Source organism: Populus alba, chromosome 2 (assembly GCF_005239225.2).
Source record: "Populus alba chromosome 2, ASM523922v2, whole genome shotgun sequence".
NCBI classification, from domain to species: Eukaryota; Viridiplantae; Streptophyta; class Magnoliopsida; order Malpighiales; family Salicaceae; genus Populus; species Populus alba.
In genome coordinates, this window is record NC_133285.1 from 20,307,822 (window position 1) to 20,329,964 (window position 22,143).

The following is a 22,143-nucleotide window of genomic DNA, read 5'->3' on the forward strand; positions in this document are numbered from 1 at the left end:
ATTTTCTACAATAATAACTTAGAGTCCACTCTAGCAATTAAAATAAACAATCATAGGAAAAATAAGCATAGGAGAACAAACATATTCATCATATAAACTAAAAAGAAAAGGTAAAATAAATCTCACAGTTCTTGAAATTCAAAAGTTTTTGTGTCCTTGCAACCAAGAAAAACGATTTAGCCTTGCATGTTTGTTGAACAACTAATCAAAAAGATGGACGAATACATGATTTAGGGTTTTCTTTAGAGGAGGGTGGGCATTTTTTCTCTTGTTGGCTGGCTACGGATCTCTTCTCTTATTCTTTTTATATCCTATGAAACCCTAGTCTCTATTTTACAAAATAGTCATCTCTTAAGTAGACAGTTTACATTTAAGTACTTTAATAACTATTTTCCTAAAAAAGAAGAAATAGTCTTGCATGAAATCTTCAAGCTTTAACTTAGAGAGCTAAATTGCTAAAATAAAAACTTGGATATCAGTTTAGATGCTTTGAAACATAATTTGGACTCGTTTCTTCACGAAACCTGTTTGCTGGTAGAATTCAGTTGTCATTTTTGAAAAATCATATCTCCCTCCAATGAACTCTTTTTGGGCTGAAATTTGGAGCGTTTATAGGCATTTACATCAGGAATCCAACAAAATTGAGTTTGAATCAATTGGACTTCTGTAGCTCTAGATATTCAAGTCGGAATGATCAAAGGTCAACACTAGCAGATTGCGAGATTTGACTTTGAAAGCTGCGATTTCCATGCTCTTTCTTATTTTATTGTCTTGCCTTAGATATCTAGAAAGGTATGGATGTTAGATTTTTAATGCCACTAGAATCACTTCATTTCGACATTTACAGCTCACGCTCTGCACAAAACATCGACTGAAGGTCAAATGTGCCAATTACCTCCAACTTACTCTTTTTTACATCTTTCATCCAAAAGTGCTTTCAAAACATAAAACAAAGAATATCAAGGCATTATATATATAAAACATATGCAACATACTAGTTAAATGTGGGTGAAACTATCGAATAATATGGTTGCATCATATCCCAATAGATATATGGCCGCTCTATCTTGAGCAAGTGACGTCTGAGTGGTTTACACGACGCTCACTGTCCGGTGCTGGCAACCAGAATCAGTCAATTCATGGCTCGATGACAACGCATACCGGCAGCTCCGTTTTGTTTGCTGCACATGTAAAACAGATGGTAAAAATTAATATAAATGAAATATATTGTTAAATTAATTTATTGTTAATTAATTTTTTTTCATTATAGGTCATGTCTCTTGGACGTGAGCCGAGCCTGATGGAAGCTTTTTATTGAGATGCACGTGCAGAGTCAAGACTGCCAAAAAAGGGCGCAACAGTTCGTTGACATTCGTGCTCAAACACTTTGAGGTATGTTTGTTCAACCATTTTATTTTTGTAAGTTATTATTTTTATTGAATTGAATATGATGATTACTTTTTTCATTTTCAGGAGACCTATAATAGTTGGTTGAGGGAGAGGTATGGGGACGATCCTTTGACCCATCCGGAATTCGATCTGGATTTGTGGATGGAAGTTGGATCATCTAGTGGACCCGATAAAAATCGAGTTTACGGGAACTCTAACACTATGATCTAGAACTTGCAAGCGGCTTGTAGTGTCTCAACTGTTGGGAGCTCCCAATCAGTATCGGGCACCCAATCTAAGGAGTTCGAGCAACACATGACTCAGCTCACCGAAACATACGACCACCTATCGACGAAGTATACAAAACTCAAAAACGAATCATGAACAACTTCTTCAAATAGTTATGAACATGGCATCACATAGTGGTGATCCATGTGCGCCTCCTCCTTTTTGGCCGTATAAACAACCAACCTCCTCCTCTTCCTCCTCTCCATCCCCACCATTATGTTAATTTGTAATGAATATTATTTAACTTTATTTTTTGATGTTTAATAAAAATTTTATTTGCATAATTGGTTTTCTTACAATTAATTATATAATTTTATATTATGTATTCTAAATAATTTAATTTTTTTAAAAAAAAATTATGCAAATAAAAAACATAAAAAAATACTCACCAAGGGTTTTTACCGACGGAATGTATCTGTTGGCATTTTGACAAAGAGCGGGGATCTTAGCGATGAATTTACCGATGGAATAATTCCATCGGCATTTCACAAAAGCTTGGTTCACATTTCGCAATCACCGATGGGTTAAGCGACAGAATCAATCCGTTGGCATTCATAGTAGCTTAGTGCAAATTTCACAATCATCGACGGAAATAGTCTGTCGATATTGCATACTCTCATTGACAGAATAAATCCGTTGGTATATTTCAAGCGGGAACTTTTTTTTTTTGGCACGCAATTTCCGTTTGTAAAACCATCGGCAATGTTTTTTTTTTACCGACCGCTTTAGCTACGGAATGAGGTATTACCAACAAAAGAAAAGCCGACGAACGGTTTTTGTTGGTGATATCATCGATAATAAAATTACCGATGAACTATGAATCACACACTAACAGAATTTCTCCGTCGGTAAAACTGTGAAATCTTGTAGTGACTTTGCGCAAAGATTTACAATCAATACAGTTTGACAACAGATTAAATATTTTTTATAATTCACTTAGGGTGATGAATCCTCTCTTGGTTACTTAAATGTCTTCATATAGTTCATGTTATATCCAATATCTGTTCATTTTGTACCCTGTCCATTTGATATCCTTGATTATGAGAACTTGTAGTAGGATCAAAACATAATACTTCGTATATAAGATAATTTAGTGATCTCAAGTCCAAAGATCATTTACACAACTATCATGTGAGCCTTTCTTTAAACACAAATGATTTGTCCATATGAAATTCTCACGTGGGTTAGTTCAAAGTATATGTCATCCGACAAACACAGCATATTAGTTCTAGATATCCCTCATACCTCAACTTATGAGAATAATTACTTTCTTTCATAAAGAAAAAAAAACATAATATGTATCAGTCTCAACAATTCTAATTAATGTCCAGTCTTAATAAAGTGTTGACCAAGAATATTTAGGAACAATCTTTTTGATGCAATAAAAATTTCACAATTATAACAACTTTATAATTTCCTTTGCAAAATACTTTTGCTCCAAAAAACTTTATTTTTACAATAGATTTATTAATCAAATATTAGATTCATTAATTAAATATTTACTGAATATTAAAGATAAATAAATAAAACTATTAATAAATTAAATATATTTACATAAATAAAGTTAATGCCGATTATAATCAATCAATTAGCTATATCTCATGTAAACAAACAAATCTATATGCTAGATTTGAATTACAGTTATACATGAATGGTAGAAGTTGTTTATGACACAAAAGGGGTCGACATCAAACAAATCATAAGTTGCAATATTTTTCTTATCCAAACAAATATCTGAAGGATCTTTCTCTTTTTATCCTGTATTTTGTTTTTCCTTTATGGAGTATGGATTAAACAATGCAATCCACCACCCTCACCTGCCCTTATAAATAAGGCCCGATGAATCTCAAAGTCCACCAAAGCTAATCCTAAGTAACTAGCTAGTTACAAGCTTCTTCTCTGATCAGCAATTGCTTCCCTGCAGTTTTTTTTTTCTCCTCACTTTGTGTTTCTTCCAAGAAAATTCTAGCTACTAGCAATTAGCTAGCTGTATCTAGCAAAAGAATCACTTCATTTCTTAGCAACACCAAGAAAAGGTTTCAGAAATGGATCAAGTCAGAGAGTTGGCATCAAAGAACGCTGCAGTTATCTTCACCAAGAGCTCATGCTGCATGTGCATAGTATCAAGAACACTTTTTTATGAACTAGGAGCAAGCCCTGCAATTCATGAGCTTGACCGTGAAACCAATGGGAGGGAAATGGAGTGGGCTTTACGTGGGCTAGGGTGCAATCCACCGTCCCAGCTGTCTTCATAGGTGGGAAAATGTGGTAGGATCAGCAAAAGATGTGCTATCCCTGCACCTGGATGGCTCTTTGAAACAAATGCTCATGGAAGCAAAAGCAATCTGGTTCTAGCTATAGTACCTCTCAAATAAGCCACATATAGTACTTTAGTTTTGATTCTGTATAATATATATGAAAATAGCTCTTATGCTATGTTGAGAACAAAATTGTACTAAGGGCTTTTCTTTTTCTTGAGTTCCCTGACTACATTGTGTGCAAAAATGTAATATTATGAAAAGAATTCCTGAAGATCAGTTTCCAGTGGGTTTTTAAGATTTCAATGATGTTTTCAATTCTGTCATACTCAAAAACATACTTGCCAAACTTTCTGCATATTTTACTATGTTGGATGAATACCTATCTATAAAATCACATGTCAAAATCGGTCAACCGATGGGAAATATTTGTGGATAAAATGGTGTCTTTTCCTTGAAGTAATTTTAAGATTTATTATAACCTTAAACATGGTTTGGTTACTCCTAAATTTGGAATCGAGACCTTTTAATTAGTTTATATTATATACATGGATTACCTTTGACAAGGGGAAAGACAAAAAGGTGATGCTGGAACTTTTATGGCCTCCCATGTATTCCTTCATATCCGAAAGCAAAAAACTTTCTAACATGATTTAATGCTAAATTAACTTATAAATATAATATGAGATGCATGCATATGGTTTCATAGATGTGCATATTTAGATATGGGCAGTAGTCATGCATTATGCATAAATATTCTCTCGCTTATATACACCAATGTTTGTACATGATGATCTGGAAATCTACACTAGGAAATTTTATGTACTTGAAAATCTGAACGCCTGCATGTCAGCATGTGTGTTGTGTGTGTATACAACGTGTTCTTATATCTTGCAGGACTCTTCTTACTATGATGGAAATTATGGTGACTCTCAGGACTCACTTATTCTTTACACACAACACTTGTCCATTTTAATCAAGAAGAGATGCATTTCTGGTATGCACGTGCGGACGTTGTTGACATGCAAGAGCTTGCACAGTTTGGAATGTAGCGGTATTATATACAATAGAGTCTCACATGATCGTGGGCTCGAAGGAATCATGCAATTTGGTAGGCGCAGCACAAAGAATCGCAGCACCGAAAGCAATCTTCGTTCCCAATCTTTCAACAAAAGGATTCCAAAGAAGGTGATTGTGGGAATCTGGTAAATTGACTAGCCTTCATAGTATTTCTATTTTTTGTGTGTATTTATAGAGAGTATCATATTCTGTGTCCATAAAATCTGCAAAAGATGGACAAATGGTCAATAGCATGAACACGTTTGTTAATAATTGTGTCCGATTCTATGAATCGATATCACAGCATGATCATAGCTTTTATCCTTCCATATCAGTGAAGATGAAGCAGTAGTTGATGCTTGTAAAACTAAAGTTTGTGAGTATTCAAGTTAGGATATGATATAACCAAATGAGATCTGACCTAGAAACTATATATGGATGGTCTAATAAATATTTTTTATAGAATTAAAATAATATTTAGATATGCAAAACTAAGTTTAGCATCTTAAAAAAAAAAAATACAACCATTAAATCAAACTCAAATTTTTTCTTAAGTAGTTTTTTGTTTCAGGAAGCCATTTATATTATTTATCATACCATTGGATTTTTCAAAATTAGGTTTAGAAGTTTTTGTTTGAGTCAATTTTGTTAGTTTTTCTAGGTATTTATGGATTTATTGTTTTAATTTGGATTTTGTTTTAATTTTTTTTAGATTTTCAGATTTTTAGTTGTTTTCCTAGTAAAAATAGGATTTTATGATCTATTTAATGATTTTGTAAATTTTTTTAAGGAAACAACTATATATTTATTTTTTCAGAAAAATATAATTAGTTGTCATATCATACGGTTATAATAGATGTGTAAAATTGTCAATATCGTAAGTACTGGAACAATATACACCGGTGCAGCAAAATTTGTCCGTCAACTTGTTCAGCTCAATGGAGGCACAGTAGTCCCCATCTCTGAAAGTATCTTTCACCCATATGGGCATCTAAGTAAAGCTCGTCGACTTTTGATGACTCCCCCTAAGCTGTCCTATATATAGTCTAGCATGAAAGCATAAGTTCAAACAACCTTCAGCTTTAATTGAAACCCTTTTCTCTCTTGCCTACTCTCACATTGGAACCAATTCTATTTGAATTTTAGGATCTGAATAAGCTCTAGAGAAAACCAAAGACTTCTTCACGATCATACTCCTGCACAAACTAAGAAGGCTTAATCAGGAGTGACAATTACATGGATAAGGTGATGGGATTGGCCTCTGAGAAGGGGGTAGTGATATTCAGCAAGAGCTCATGTTGCTTGTGTTATGCAGTCAAAATTCTATTCCAAGAAATTGGGGTGGACCCTCTGGTTTATGAGATTGACCAAGACCCTGAAGGCAGGGAAATGGAAAGGGCTCTCACAAGGTTGGGGTGTAACGCGCCTGTACCGGCTGTTTTTATCGGTGGAAAGCTGATGGGTTCCACGAACGAAGTCATGTCCCTCCACCTAAGTGGCTCACTCATTCAAATGCTCAAACCCTACAAGAACTAATCTTAATATACCACTTCATTATGAAGATGGAAGAATAAAAATTGGCTTGGTTAGTAGTCTAGCTAGTGTGTTCTATGCTTAGTAGTCATGTAGAAGTTGTTTGTGTTAAGTATTTCTTAGCTGTGATTAGCTCGTGTGTAATATGTTTCTTATGTTAATGAAGTTAGCTTTATATAAATGTGGTTATTTGCTTAATGCAGATTTTAAACATTGCCACAATCTCTGAATATTTTCATCAACCTTTTATCCCCACATCTGAAAGCACGACGAAAAATAACTTTTAATCAGTTCCAGAAAGTATTCAGACGATCAGCATCATATATATGAACCAAATTTCTACCGGAATGAAAACCATTTATGTTTTATATTATAAATTCTCAGTGGAAATTCAAATCAATTAGTCACGTACCTATTCAAATCTATTACAATCCTGTAATCATGAGCACCATTAACATTTTCAACCACATTTACACTAGCACCATTATTTAAATATTCCAAGGCCATCATATATATATCTGCTATTTCTTAATTTTTTGACAGCGCCTGACCCTCAATTGTTCTCTCCGATTCTGATATTTGGACGGATGGCCTTGGAATATTTAAATAATTCTGATATTTAAATATATATATAAAAGTTACTCTAGTTAGCCATCTCCAACTTTTGAACTGCCTCGCATTCCTCCATATGCAAAAAGTTTAAAAAGGAAAATTCTTTTCTTTTTTGTGCTGCCTTGATTCTTCTACTTTAATCTTAGATAAAGAAGGGATTACATTCCTTGCCTTTAGCTCTTTTCAGCGGTGATAGTATCCGATTGTCTTGCTGAAAAGGAAGCGAGATCAGAACAACATAAGTGCGCTACACATCGCAGCATTCTTAAATAAATTTTCTCTTTGCATATGTCTGATGTAGGATACTTTAGGAGATTGTTATTTTTAGTTATTTTTTTGGTTTAGTTTTCTAATGTTCGGTGAATTTTATATTAAATTTATAATTATTTGTTATGATTTTTTTTTCTTTTTAAGGATTATAGTATATTTTTAGAGCTAGTATAAATAGAGATATTTAATTTTGTTTTTTGGCTTTGGTATTTTTCATAAATTAATAAAGAGCTTCTTCTATTTTTCTCGTGTGAAGGATTATCTACGATGTCTATTATTTTTCTCAAGCATTTTTCATTCAACCCTTCCTAGTTTTTCTTTCAATTCTAACTAATCTAGTTTTCTAGGTGTGTTAGTTGTTATTAAAGGCTAATTGTCCTAGTGATTTTTCTATCTTGAATTATCATGGTTAGAGGTCATATAGTAGGATGTGGTCATGGTCGAGGGAATGGATTTTAGACAAAGGAGGTCATTCTCTAATAGTTAAACATTCATTATGATTGAAGACTTGCAAATGTAGATTGTGGAAGTTAACTTGTTTGATGGATATCATGATTTAAAGGATTGTGAGATGAATGATAGCATATTCACATCTAGTTTTTGAGAACTCATATCATAAGCATGCACAAAGTAGGTAGCCTCATGTTTGGGGTGATTACAATGAAAAATTAGTTTTTTCATTGAAACTCCCCGAGTTTGTAGAGATTTTAAAGGATTGTTGATTGACTTTGTGAAGTTGAACATGTCTTTTGAGTACAAAAAGATCTTGGAGTAGATGAAGGTGAAACATATCACTATTAGATTAAAAGGTCGAGCTTCTATGTTGTTGGAGTAGTTAAAGAAAAATTCATGCGACACAAGGCAAGCCCAAGATATGTGACTAGTAGAAGACGAAGAAGATGAATGATTATTATGTTATTATAGGATTAAGGCAACAATAACACCTAAGAGGTGAATTATGTGTTCAACTAGTAATATAATAAATTTGCTATTAACTCAATTAAACATAATTAACCAACAATAATTAAAAATGCTTAAAGTAAAAAGTATATGGGTAAAAATTTCAAACTCGGTTTTAACGTGTTCGAAAAGTTTACATTCACACTCAAGCATCAAATTGGTTTTGAGTATTGTATTCTTTACTAATCCAAGCCAAAAAATTATAATGTCCTTGATGAATCCTGCTAAGTCCTTTTCACCACTTGAAGAAATATTCTTTTAAAGATTTTTCACATTTGTGATGTACCTCATCAATGACCTAGAGTTTTTTACTTAAATTCTTGAAGAAATTAGAAATGTTTAAAATGTAACAACACTCTCTCAAGAGTAGATAATACAATTAAAAGTCTGGTCTCTCTATATCTCACAAGATAGCACTTAATGAATTGAAAATTGTTTAAATGTTATGAGAATGAAAATGTATACTCTTGTTTAATATGAAGTTTTAATGCACAAATATGAGTATAATTAGAAATTAATGATTTTGAAGTGATTTTGCTATTAAGATAGCTTGTATATGATATATGTTTTTATTCTTTTTATAATTTTGTAATTAGACAAACTATATATATGTTTCTAGCAAAAAATAGTTCTTTTATTTTCGTTACTTTTTCTCTGACAGATAAAATAGTCGACTGGTTCATATTAGTCAGGACAATTGGTTGATCGATTCCTCTAGATTCCCAAGTGTTCATCATTGATGAACAAGCAGTCCATCGCTTCATTTGGTATAGCCATGTGGTTGATCGATTCAACTTAAATTTAGATTTGACAGTTTTAAACTTGGTGAAACTTAAATTGATTACATGTATATCAATCTTACAATGCATGCAATGTGAAGTATTTGAATTCATTTTAATTTGTGTTATCACATAAGATACAAAGATTTATACAATTTTCACTAAAATAAATCCTTAAGAACTAAGTCTTCACTTGCTTTGCATCCCGAACTTGTTGATTTATTTCTTCATTCAATTCTTCATGCTTGTTGATGTGATATTCATATGAAAACTTGTCTAAACTTATTTCTCAACCAATCATATCATTAGTCTATTTTCATTTAATTGTTCCCCTCAAAATATATAAATATTAATATGTGACCCAAAGATCAACAATCTTTTCTTTTTTATGATGACAATTAATGTTATAAATATAGATATAAAAAATGAATTTCACCCTATATTTTGCACTATAGTGCCTTGAAGACTTTAACAATTATAAAACAATCTATAAATATATGTTTCTCCCCAATAATCATATAATCAATTGTTTTATATCTATTCTCCCCTTTTTGTCGTCAACGAAAAGTAACAAGGAAAGCATAATAAACCATAAAGATATTTAATATAAAAACATTTCATAGTGTTCAAAATGTATATCCATTACAAATAGGAAAATAAATACACAAACATAAAGAATAAAAAAATGAAAATTTATGTTTGGTACAATTGATTAGGGTGGAGGATTCGAGAAAGTAAATTAACCATCATGTCCTTTATGTCATGCAAATCCTCTCAAATATGATGCACTTCTCCTTTAATATGTTGTAGATAATCTTCCATCCTAGATCACCAAGAACTAGTACCAGCATCTTTAGAAGAGGAAGTTGTAGGTGGAATCTTAAACATATCAGCAAACTCATTATCACCACCATATGTTGTTGTTGTTCTTCTTCATGTCTTTCTCAACATGACCTCCAATCTAGTCTTTAGAAAACCTAATCCCATCCTCATTCAGTATATATCCCATCTAAGTGACGGTTCTAGTATCTATTTCTATAGCCTTTGAATTTAGGTTACTATCTGTATTGGTGAGTAAAACCTTAAAGTACAAAAAATATAGTGGTTAGACATTGACCATATAGAAGAGATTTTTGTATTTTTATCATAAGCCACAATATTCCTTATCATAAATATAAGGAAGATTGATATGATGACCTCTAATCAAGCAATCTCTCAATCATATATCTATTGATGTAACTTCATCAAAATGCTTTTTTTCTTTTTGCATAATATTATGTGTGATGAGGTGATGAATAAGCCTAGGTCATAAGCAAATTGTGGCTCTTAATCTTAGCACCTGGTGCAAAATCCAATCTACTGCTTCATCGTACATAAAATCTCTAATAGTAGGTATAATTTTAACTTAAAAAATTCTTTCATGATTTTGAGTCTATAAAATGAGTAGGAAAACAGAAGACAGGAGGGTTGTTTAAGAGAGAAAAAGACATGTCAAGAGAAGAAATCTTGAGAAAGAAACCAAATCCAACATTAAACAAAAAGAAAAGGGGAAAAAAAAGGGGAAAAAAAAGATATTTTGAGAAGAAGGTTAGAAGCTCTTAGAAAAGGCCATTAGAATCTGCTTAAACCAAGCAAAAAGGAACAAAAACCAGTCCCAATCATCTTTTAAGGGTAAGTTATTCAACTTGATGGAAAGGTACAACTCATTGAGAGTACCCCTCCCTTCATTGGCCCATTTGCTTTTAATTTAATTTTTATGAGGATTAAAATTTAAAATTAAAAGATCAAGGATTTATTTTGATAAAAAGTGTGATTTGTCAACTTATGGGAAAACTAGGAACTACAATGTGTTTTTTTTCATTCTCTCCTTATCATCAAGATAATTGTATAGTTTTTTTTTCAAATTTTGATTCTTAATCAAATTCAAAATTTGTTTCTACTTATAAATACAAATCTTGGTGCATATAAAAAAGGGTGGAGATAGAACCAAAAAACCAAGAGAGAACCGAAAACAAAATAGCAAAAAAAAAAAAAAAACCACAGATAGAGAGAGGCTAGAGAGAAGGAAGAGAGTAAACAAAAAGCAAGAAAGGATAAAAACATAGAGGGGAGAGCATTGATCAGCAAGAAACCATCACCTCGCGTCTTCATCTCTAGCAGAAGCCTAGCTAAGTCTTATTTCTCCTACCCTATTTTGCATTTTTAAACTTCTCAAAACAGTGCACATGTGATTAGTTCATGTGTGCCTGTTGCCCAGTCGGGTCACTGGCTTAGGCTAGTGACCAGGCTGGGCTAGATCTACCCTAGTAAAAAAATAGAAGAAGAAGAGTAGTCTAGGTCTGGGCCTCAAGCTCAGCTGACCCAAATTGTGTTTGCTAAGGGTGTGTTTAGCAAAACATCCTTTATGCCTTTGCCATGCACTTTCATCCCCTTTTTGTTTTAATATCTATCTAAACGAGCCCCTTTTTTATATCAGAAAATTCTAGAAAAATTTAGGAATCTTCATTGATTTATTTAGGGGGCCCTAGTGTTTTGTTTTTCTTTTTTGTATTATTTTTTTCTGTTATATTGCTTAATCCATAAACTTTACTGTTAAATGCAAATCTATTCTGCAATGTTTTTTTTTTTATTCTTGTCTAAAAAGAGCAAAAAAAAAAGTAACACAAAAAGGCACAGAAAAATTGTTTCTTCTTTATAAAAAAATTCAAAATTTTGCAAACTTATTTACTAGTGCCAAAGTCAGAAATATCACACTTTTTGGATTTGTGCAATATTTACCAACGTCAGAGTTGGAAATATTTGTAGATAAATGTTCATTGACGCCAGAGTCAGGAACATTATGGAAAGAAAAAAAAGGAGAATAAATTCTTAGCAATTTTAGGCAAAACTAGCAATGCAACCTACCTTAGGTAAGATCAAGGTTGTCAAAAGTGCTTTTTTGACACGACATGAAAAATACAATATAAACTTGGATAGTAAAATCACAAGTAATTTTTTTTAACTAATTATATATTGATAATTCTAGTCAAGAAATTAAATTACATTAAAATTTGATAAAGAGAGTCAATAATATTATAATCAATGAGTGATCTAAATAAAATGAGAGAGATAAATAATATGAATTAATAAATTAATGACATAGAGAAATAAAAAGTCTCAGGAAAAAAAAAAAAAAACTTCTCAATACAAGGAAATCATTGAATGGTATGAAGTACACATGAACTTAGTGACAACTTGGTTGTTCCCATCACAATAAGTTCTTATGGACCCCTTTTGGGTTGCAAGCTAATAAGCCTAAACTAGTAATTAACTAACATAAATTTAATAATGAAATAAACCCCTAAACAATGTCTGATGTGCTAGGAAAAAAAATCAAAATTAAAAATAATTATTTAAAATTAATTAAATAAATAAAATAGAATAATAAAAAAAGTCTTCATGTTAAAAATTTCTCCATGTAGCTTGAATCTCTAATTTTCGCATATTCTTGTCAGATTTGAATTCTAATTTCAAACATGTCGTTCTCTCTCATCTAGATGAATTACTAGGTCTATAATATATGGTTGGAAAGCTTCAGATGTTTAGTTTCTATCCCAACTTTAATCGCAACAAAATTCCACTAGTAGCGCCATATATGTCCCAAACAGTACATGAAGGTCTAGTTTGAGATATTTGACAAGATTCGTCTACTAACTTTGACCCTCTAAGATATTATGTTCCCAAACTCCATTTGATCTAAAAATTTAGCACAATATATTTTCTTGTGTCTAATAGTTTCCTATAAAATGTCAGTTCTATCCAATATACGATTTGAAAGGTATGCTCTATCTCACAAAATTGGTCAGCAGACATTTTAAGGCCAAATTTGGACGTCACTTGGTTCATATCATAAATTTAGTTAACTCGTAAAATCAGACCGAGTTTACTAATTTTACCAATTTTGCATGAATGAAGTATGATTTTACTGGTTTTTGAGTTTTAGTCCGATTTTGCACGTTAGATACATGTTGACTCGTAAAATCATATGACTTTACAAGTTAACTCGCGATTTTAACAACAATGGCTAGAACGCTTAAGATGTGATAGTATCTTTCCTTTTTCATAACAAGTCTCGTACCAAAGAATCTTTGTTGATCAGTTAAGGTTCCTAGTGACCATAATATTAGGTGGCGATTCCTTGAACTAGATCGTTTCCCAAAAAATGAGATGCCAGATATTCATTATTTGTTCGATAAATAAACTGAAATTTTTTAACAAGTCACGACGATGTTCGGGTGTGACATGATTCATTTGGTTTGTTTTTTTAGCATCTATTTTCAATTTACTTTTAATACAAGTTTGTAATATGATTGGTTGTTATTGTTTTATGATGTTTAATGGTTGATTAATTACATGCTTTTGATGACTAAATACTTGTTTTTTTATACATACTGTTGTTACCCAATTTTGACCCCACTATTTAATTTATTTTTTTAAAAAATAAAAAATAGCGAAAAACAACAAAAATCCAAAAAAAATATGTTTTTAATATATTTGTATTGTTTTTAGCATTTTCAACGTCATCTAAGAAAAGAAACTTAAATTTTCAAAGGTCTTTCGAATGCGTTGACTATTCACGTATGATTTTTAAAATCATTGATTTTCTTCATTGAGTTGACATTGATATTGCTTGTTTTCAAAAAATACAAAAAAAAATTAAGAAAAATAAAAATTTACAAAAAGAAAGAAGTTGAGAGACCAATTTTAAGGTCCAATCAACATTTGACCTATAAATAGTAGCCTTCAACACATATAAAGGGGGATTTTGAAACATTAGAAAAAACACACAAAAAAACCCTAGCCCTAAACCCATCTTTTTCAAGCAAATCGCCCCCCAGTGAAAAAGAAAAAGAAACCCCAAACACACCAGAACTCTTTCTTCTTCCTCCTCCCGGCCATCTCTGTTCCCAGACACTATCGAACATCAGCTCTCCCTTTTCCTTTATCTAACCCAAGCAGACCTGGCTCCCTCATCCAACAACTCCACAACCGATGTCCCCCCTTACCAGACAGACCCCCAGTCCTCTCTTTCTCATCAACACAAAGCTAGCGCCAACCTCCCTCGGTTACTCCATTCTTCCCCAGCTCCAAAACCGGCCAAAAGAGACCAGCCTCCCAGCCAGCCGATCTCCCCTATTTTCTTCCACTATTGTTGTAGATCTGCAACCCCAGAACAGATTTGCCTTCCTTCCCCCATCAACACTGCCTTCTTCTCCCTCGGACGACTACCAATAACAACGGAGAAGCAACACCCATAGAGCCATCAACACCATCCACATTCCTTCGGCCGACTACCAACAACAATGGAGAAGCAGCACCCACAAAGCCATCAGCACCATCCACACCATCAGCCACAACAACCTAATGCTTTTCTTGAGATAAATAACCTTGGCTAGGATCACACCCTACACTAGGGTTAAGTGCAATGACATAGAAAAACCTCGGTTATTTAAAGTGCCCAAGCAACAATGGGGGCATAAAAGAAAATTCTCAATCATCAAAGGTGTCCGAACAAAGCTAGGTGATTAGTACTTAAAAGTGCATGTTTATCAAGGTTTTATATCATCATTTTGCACTTGAAGTATCAATAACTCCTTAACTAAAGCATGTTTTATAAATAACAAGTTTGATACTATAAGATACCTTAATTTATTGGTAAATGTTCATCTTAAATGCAGGCCTATCACATAAATAAAAGGATTGATTGATGAGTTTAAGTATTGAAAGTGAAAGGACAAAGAGATGGCCAAACTTAGAAAAGAGATGCTGGTGCAGTCCAAACCGGAACATTGCTCGGTAATTGGATCATATCTGGATGCTCTAGATCTCGGATTTAGGGTCCATTTTATATGGATGGAAAGGTAAGACAAAGGCCTACAACTTTCATGAGGAGCCCAAGATTTAAAAAGGCCGTTTTTGAAGTCCAAACTGAAGGAACAACGAAGAAGTCGAAGCTGTCCTGCAGCCCAGACACTATTTAGTGTTCAGCCCATATCTTGAGTTTCTAGAAGTCCAAATAACTCATCTTTTTTTTGTTGGAAAGCTGAGACAATTTCCTAGAACATTCCTGAGGATTCTGGGCAAATTATGATGTTAGCAATGACGTCTTGTTCAGACAAGAAGATAAGGATTGTTCACCAAGTCAAGATGTGGCCACCCACTCATCAATTAATTAACAAATCAAATAGTTCCAAATTTTGGCCTATAAAAGGAGGCACTTAACATGTATGGAGGCATCTTGGTTTCCAGATCAAGATCATGCTCTTGCTTTCTCTCTTTGTATTGCTTATGTTTTGCTTTCATTAATATCAAGTTTATGCACTTCATTTTCCTTTCCTTTACTTAGTTAACCTCTTTCTCATTTATGTTCTTATCTTGTTCATTTATGTTTCTTTCTTTCATTATGTTTAGCTAAGTTAATTATGTCAAGGTGAAAAGGGTACACTAATGGTGTAAGAATAAGTATAATATAAACTTAACATGGACCTTAACGTTGGATACTAACATGTTTTATATTTGTTATCTTGTTCACTTTAATACTTTGCTTGTTAAATGGTTAATCTAGAATTTATGTTGTATAACACTTGGTACAACAAATACTTGGTACTTTCATAGCCCATACTGTATGGTATAACCGACACCTGAGCTATGAAAGGAACTTGATTTGTTGTTAACATAAGTTATAATCATGAATGCCTGCCAACAATTTACAAGTATTAGCTTTATTCAAATAAGATAACTAATGTAATCATGTTAACAATTTATAATCTGATTGGAACCTCTTTTATGTGTGGTTTCCAATTGAGTAATAAGAGTTTATACTATACTTGTTTGAAGTACCATTAGTGGATCCTCTAACTTGATATTTATTTTTATCATTGTTTAATCCTTACATTAATCTTCCAACTCAAAGTTCTCATTAATTTCTTCCTTCTCTTCTTTATTATTGTTGTTGTTGTTGTTGTTATTATTATTATTATTATCTGTTCATAAAACTCAGTATATAGGCTGGAAACCTGTGACCCGATCTTTTAGATCATTCTCAGGTATAACAACGCCACGTACTGAGTATTATTATTATTATTAACTATTACTAGTACTACTATTGTTATTATTATTATTATTATTGTGTTGTTATTTATAATTTATACAATTAACCTCTCTGTGGTTCGACCCCGGTCTTTGCCAGGTTATTTATTACTTCAACACTCTTGCACTTGGGAAAAGACATCAAGCTTTTGGTCGTGTCAAGTTTTTGGCGCTGTTGCCGGGGAGGTAAATTCTTGTATAAATTATAATATTTATTTTATTTTCTCTTTTCACTTTTCATTTTATCTAACTTTTGTTTTCTTTGTTTTGTTTTGTTTCTTTTTCTTCTATTTTCTTTTCTTCGTTTTATTCCCTTTTTACACGTGCGTGCGAGTTTGGTGACGTACATTAAGTGGTCGACTTTGTAGGGTATCCTCACCATTTTCAGAAAATATGGCCGAAGAAGATAATCAATCGCTTCATAATGAGAATAATGAGAATAACCGTATGAGAACACTTAGAGACCATATGAATCCCACAAGAACAAGTGCACCCTCATGCATAGTTTTCCCTCTTGATGCATCTCATTTTAATTTTAAGCCAAGCATTATTCAACTTTTACCATCTTTTCATGGCTTAGACTTAGAAAATCCATACTTGCATTTAAGAGAATTTGAGGAGGTCTGTAATACCTATAATGACTCAAATTGTAGCATGAACACTATCAGATTAAAGCTTTTTCCTTTTTCATTAAAAGATAAAGCTAAAACATGGCTACAAAATTTGAGACCAGGATCTATTCGTGCTTGGGATGAAATGCAACAACAATTTTTAAAGAAGTTTTTTTTCGTCTCACAGAACAAACTCTTTCAAAAGACAAATCATCACTTTCACTCAAAAGTCAGGAGAAACATTTTACCAATATTGGGATAGGTATCGAGATTTGCTTAATACTTGCCCACATCATGGTTTTGAAACATGGAGATTGGTTTCACATTTTTATGAAGGTTTAACACCTAGAGATAGGCAAATGGTTGAATTGATGTGCAATGGAACCTTTGAAGATAAAGACCCTAATGAAGCAATGGAGTACCTAGACTTGCTAGCCGAAAATGCTCAAAATTGGGACACCACGGGTACTTATGAGGCACCAAGTAAAACTCAACCTCATACATCTAGTGGAGGTATGCACAACCTTAGGGAAGATCATGATCTCCAAGCCAAGTTTGCATCTTTAGCTAGAAAAGTCGAGGCACTAGAATTGAAAAAGAATGGTCAATTAAAATCTGTTCAAGACATTGTGTGTCAAATCTGTGAAACCAATGAACATTCAACAAATGATTGTCCAACTTTGCCTTCTTTTAAGGAATGCCTCCCATGAACAAGCCATGCTTTTAAACAGTTTTCAAAGGCCCAACCATAACCCATACTCACAAACATACAACCCTGGTTGGAGAAATCACCCAAATTTCAGTTGGAAGAGTGACAGCAACAATGCACAAACTTCACAGCCACCGTTTCAAGCACACCATAATTTTCAAAATTCTCATGGATATGCACCTCCTTATGCTCCACCTCCTAGAACAAATTTTGAGGAAACATTGCATGCATTCATTGAAAAGCAGGAGACAATCAACACTCAACTTGCTCAAAGCATGACAGATTTTAAAGATGCTCTTGCAAAATTAACATCTGCTCTCAGTTTCCAAGAGAAAGGTAAGTTTCCATCTCAACCATAACAAAATCCAAAGGGGCAATACAATGCAAATGCAAGTGGTTCTGGAAGCCAACACATGGATCAAGTCAAATCATTCATCACTCTTCGTAGTGGTAAGGTTATTGAAAAACCCATTCTTGAACCTTGTGAGAAAGATGATGAGTCTATCTCTGAGGGTAAGGAAGGGGTTGAACCTGAACATTGCAAAGAGAAGGCTGATTCCCCGTCAGCACTCCCATTTCCTCATGCCATGACCAAACAAAGAAAAGTCAATAACAACTCTGAAATCTTTGAAATTTTCAAACAGGTAAGGATCAATATACCTTTGTTGGATGCTATTAAACAGGTTCCTTCCTATGCTAAGTTTTTGAAAGATCTGTGCACTATGAAGAGAAAACTGAATGTGAAAAAGAAAGCCTTTTTAGCCGAACAAGTAAGTGCCATTCTTCAAAACAATAATGCTTTGAAATATAAAGACCCTGGTTGTCCTACAATTTCTTGCTTTATTGGAGAACATAAAATTGAAAGAGCCTTACTTGATCTTGGAGCTAGTGTGAATTTACTTCCATATTTAGTCTTTCAAAGTCTCAATCTAGGTGAGTTAAAACCAACTTCTGTAACTCTTTTACTTTCTGATAGATCGGTAAAAGTGCCTAGAGGAATAGTTGAAGATGTGTTAGTACAAGTCGATAAATTCATTTATCCTGTGGATTTTATTGTCTTGGACACGCAACTTGTTGAAGCATGCAATTCATTTCCTATTATTTTAGGACGTCCATTTCTTGCAACTTCTAATGCATTGATTAATTGTAGGAATGGACTCATGAAGTTATCTTTTGGAAACATGACATTGGAGATGAATATTTTCAACATTTGCAAGCAACCTGGAGATGATAATGATTTACAAGAAGTAGATCTTATTGAAGAATTAGTTCATGATCAACTTGAATCTACTTTGAGTAAAACTGAGTTGGATGAATCTGAAGATTTGCAAAATGATTTATTCTCAGGAAGAAATCAACGGATGAAAAAGGCACCAAAAATATTGATGCTGATCTTGTGTCAAAAGTGACAACATTTGACATTTGACATCCCACCAATCGATGATTACTTTTCCTGAAGAATCCTTACTTTCTCTCAGTTCAATGCCTTGGTTTGCTAAAAATATCAATTTTCTTGCAACATGAGATTTGCCAGCTCACTGGAGTACCGAAGACAAAGGAAAGTTTTTAAACGAAGTGAAGAACTTTTACTTAGATGACCCTTACTTATTCAAAAATTATCCTAATCAAATATTTCAAAAATGCATTCTTGACAATGAGGTAAGTAATGTCATTAAACTTTGTCATTCTGAAGCATGTGGAGTCAATTCTCATCCAAGAAAGACGACTGCAAAAAATCTTACAATGTGGATTTTATTGGCCCACCATGTTCAAAGACGCATATTGTGTTCTGCAAAACTTGTGAAAATTGTCAAAAGTCAGGATTCATTTCAAAACATAAGGAATCTTTAGATAATCTTTTATTGACTTTTGAGGCATATCCTGGTGAAGATGTGCATGGTGCATTTCAATGACTTATGACCCAATTTTCATAAATAAAAAATGATCGATTTAGTCTTGGGAATCTTAACTAAAAAAGACCCTGTTTGCCAGTTTTTTAAGAAAACTGGATGGAAGCCCTATCCCCGACCCATAGAGGGCGTTTAAGTCGTTCCTTGGACGTAAAACCAAGGGAAGATGTGAGCCACAATCACAACTACATGTACATACATGCTTTGTCAAAAATAAATAAATAAAGAGAGAAGAGTGTGAGACTACAGCTGGCCTACATGAGGTGGTATGATTACATTTTTCACCTTTTCATTTATCAAATTCTTCTCTTCCTTCCCTTCATTTCTACTCATTCCATACATTCATCAAATATAGAAGTGTGTAGAAATGCAGGTTTCCTCAAGTCATCACATAAGAAATATTTGTGTTTTCGGTGGATCCAGTCCTGGGAAAGAAAAAAGACGTTTTTAGAATCAGCAAATCATCTTGTCAAGTACTAGCTGAGAGAAAGATTCATTTAGTGTATGGGGGAGGCAACCTTGGGTTAATGAGAGGTGTTTCAATGGCTGCATTTTTAGGAGGCAGTCAATCTTTGGGGTTGTCCCCAAAGCTTTAGCAAATGGGGACATCATTGGAAAAACAATTGGAGAGGAACTATAGGTCCCAACAATGTCTGACGACTGAATACCATGTTTAAACCATGCTGATGCCTTCATTGCCTTACCAGGTGGTCTGGGCACATTGGAAGAGATCTTTCATATTTCATCTTGGGCCCAACTGCACATTCACTCATAAACCTATTTAGGTTTTGTTAAATGTTAATGGTTTTTATGATAAGTTGCTATCTTTCCCTTGATCAAGCTGTGGAACAAAATTTTCTAACATCTTTCGGCATGACAAATCATAATTCCTCCTCTGCTGCTATTGCTGAACAATTGATTGACCAACTACAATCTTTCATCCCTGTCATTGATCCTTGCATGAGTCGCCTAGATTGGTCAGCTAAGGAAAGCCGTAAAAAAGCTTAGATTAGATTTGAGCCTTCATTTGTGAAACCTTGTGTCTTTTGTGTTATTAATAGCATATTATTTTGTTTTGTTACTTCTTATATTTGTTTAAGTGTGTTTCAGGTTATTATCATTGTTCGTTGTTTTCAGGTGATGTCTTCTATACTCTATCTTTCTACCTTAAGACATTGAGGACGATGTCTCTCGTTTGGTTGGGGGAGAGGGTAGTAGTTTAAAAATGAAAAAAAATAAAACTAACCAACTAACTATTGTTGTTTTTAAAAAAACCATTTTTGGCAAAACTGTTTATTACTAGGATGGCAGAGTAAAGAGGAATTATTCTTGAGACGCATCGTAGTAAAAATTTTTCTAATGGTTATTTGCAATATTCATAACAAGGCCTATTAGAATACTTCTTGAAATATTCAGGTTTACAACTCTCGCATTGTTATCACTTGATTCTGCTCATATACTCATTTAACAAGTATTATCAAACCTTCATTTTCACACATACACTTTAAACATATGATTGTGGGTTGCACATTGGATTACTACATTATTTATGTTCTTTTGTTAAAGGTAACAACCAAGGGAAAGGGATAGTATATAATTTGCAAAAAAAAAAAATATTGATAATATTGATGAATAAATAAAACGTAGAATAAGTTTGGTTTCGTAGCCTCCCTTAACCTAAGCAATTAAGCCCGAAGGGGTGTTTTAACACCTAATACCCTAAAGTCAACTGACTTGGGAGCTATTGGCCCAAAGCTTGTTACATGGGTTAAGGAGAAAAGTCTTAAGGGAATCAAACATTGCACTATCTACATATCAGTATCTACAACCGAGTTGTTTAAGCTCGTAGGGGTGTCTCAACACCTAATGCCCGAAGACCAACTGGTCTGGGAGTCATTAGCCTAAAACTCGTTACATGGGTTAAAGATACATTATGTTTTAAGTTGTATGTGTATATAAATAAAATAAAAAAAAAAATAAAAAAAGAAGAAGAAAAAAAGTAATAATAATAATAATCCCAACCCAAGGAAGTTCACCTTAAACATTTGAACATAATATTGTTTTCTTCCAACAAAAGCCTCATCATCTATGTTTTCATATATTGATTCACATAAAAAGAAGGTTTTATTATATCTTGTTTAAGAAGTATGAAGCAGTAATATAAATTTAATGATAGTTTGTTTTATCTGGATAGATTAATGGAAGTTGAATGATGATGCCTTGGCTTTTGTGAAACTTGCAAATTGTTTCTCTATTTTAACCGCTTTAGATTACTAGGGACTAGTAATAAGCTGGTTGGGGGTGTGATTAGTACTTAAAAGTGCATGTTTATCAAGGTTTTATATCATCATTTTGGCACTTGAAGTATCTATAACTCCTTAACTAAAGCATGTTTTATATAACAAGTTTGATACTATAAGATACCTTGAATTTATGGTAAATGCTCATCTTAAATGCAGGCCTAATCACATAAATAAAAGGATTGATTGATGAGTTTAAGTATTGAAAGTGAAAGGACAAAGAGATGGCCAAACTTAGAAAAGAGATGCCGGTGCAGTCCAAATCGGAACATTACTCAGTAATTGGATCATATCTGGAGCTCTAGATCTCGGATTTAGGTCCATTTTATATGGATGG

The 22,143-nt window shown here is 33.2% G+C and overlaps 1 protein-coding gene and 1 pseudogene across 1 annotated transcript; both read left to right on the forward strand.

Moving 5' to 3' along the window:
* Nucleotides 1–3,555: 3,555 nt before the first annotated feature.
* On the forward strand, nucleotides 3,556–4,241 carry LOC118062756 (glutaredoxin-C11-like; annotated as a pseudogene).
* Nucleotides 4,242–6,092: 1,851 nt separating this feature from the next.
* On the forward strand, nucleotides 6,093–6,627 carry LOC118062749 (monothiol glutaredoxin-S9). The gene has a single exon (XM_035076593.2). The coding sequence runs from the start codon at nucleotides 6,231–6,233 to the stop codon at nucleotides 6,528–6,530; it is 300 nt and encodes a 99-aa protein (XP_034932484.1). The 5' UTR covers nucleotides 6,093–6,230; the 3' UTR covers nucleotides 6,531–6,627.
* Nucleotides 6,628–22,143: the final 15,516 nt, after the last annotated feature.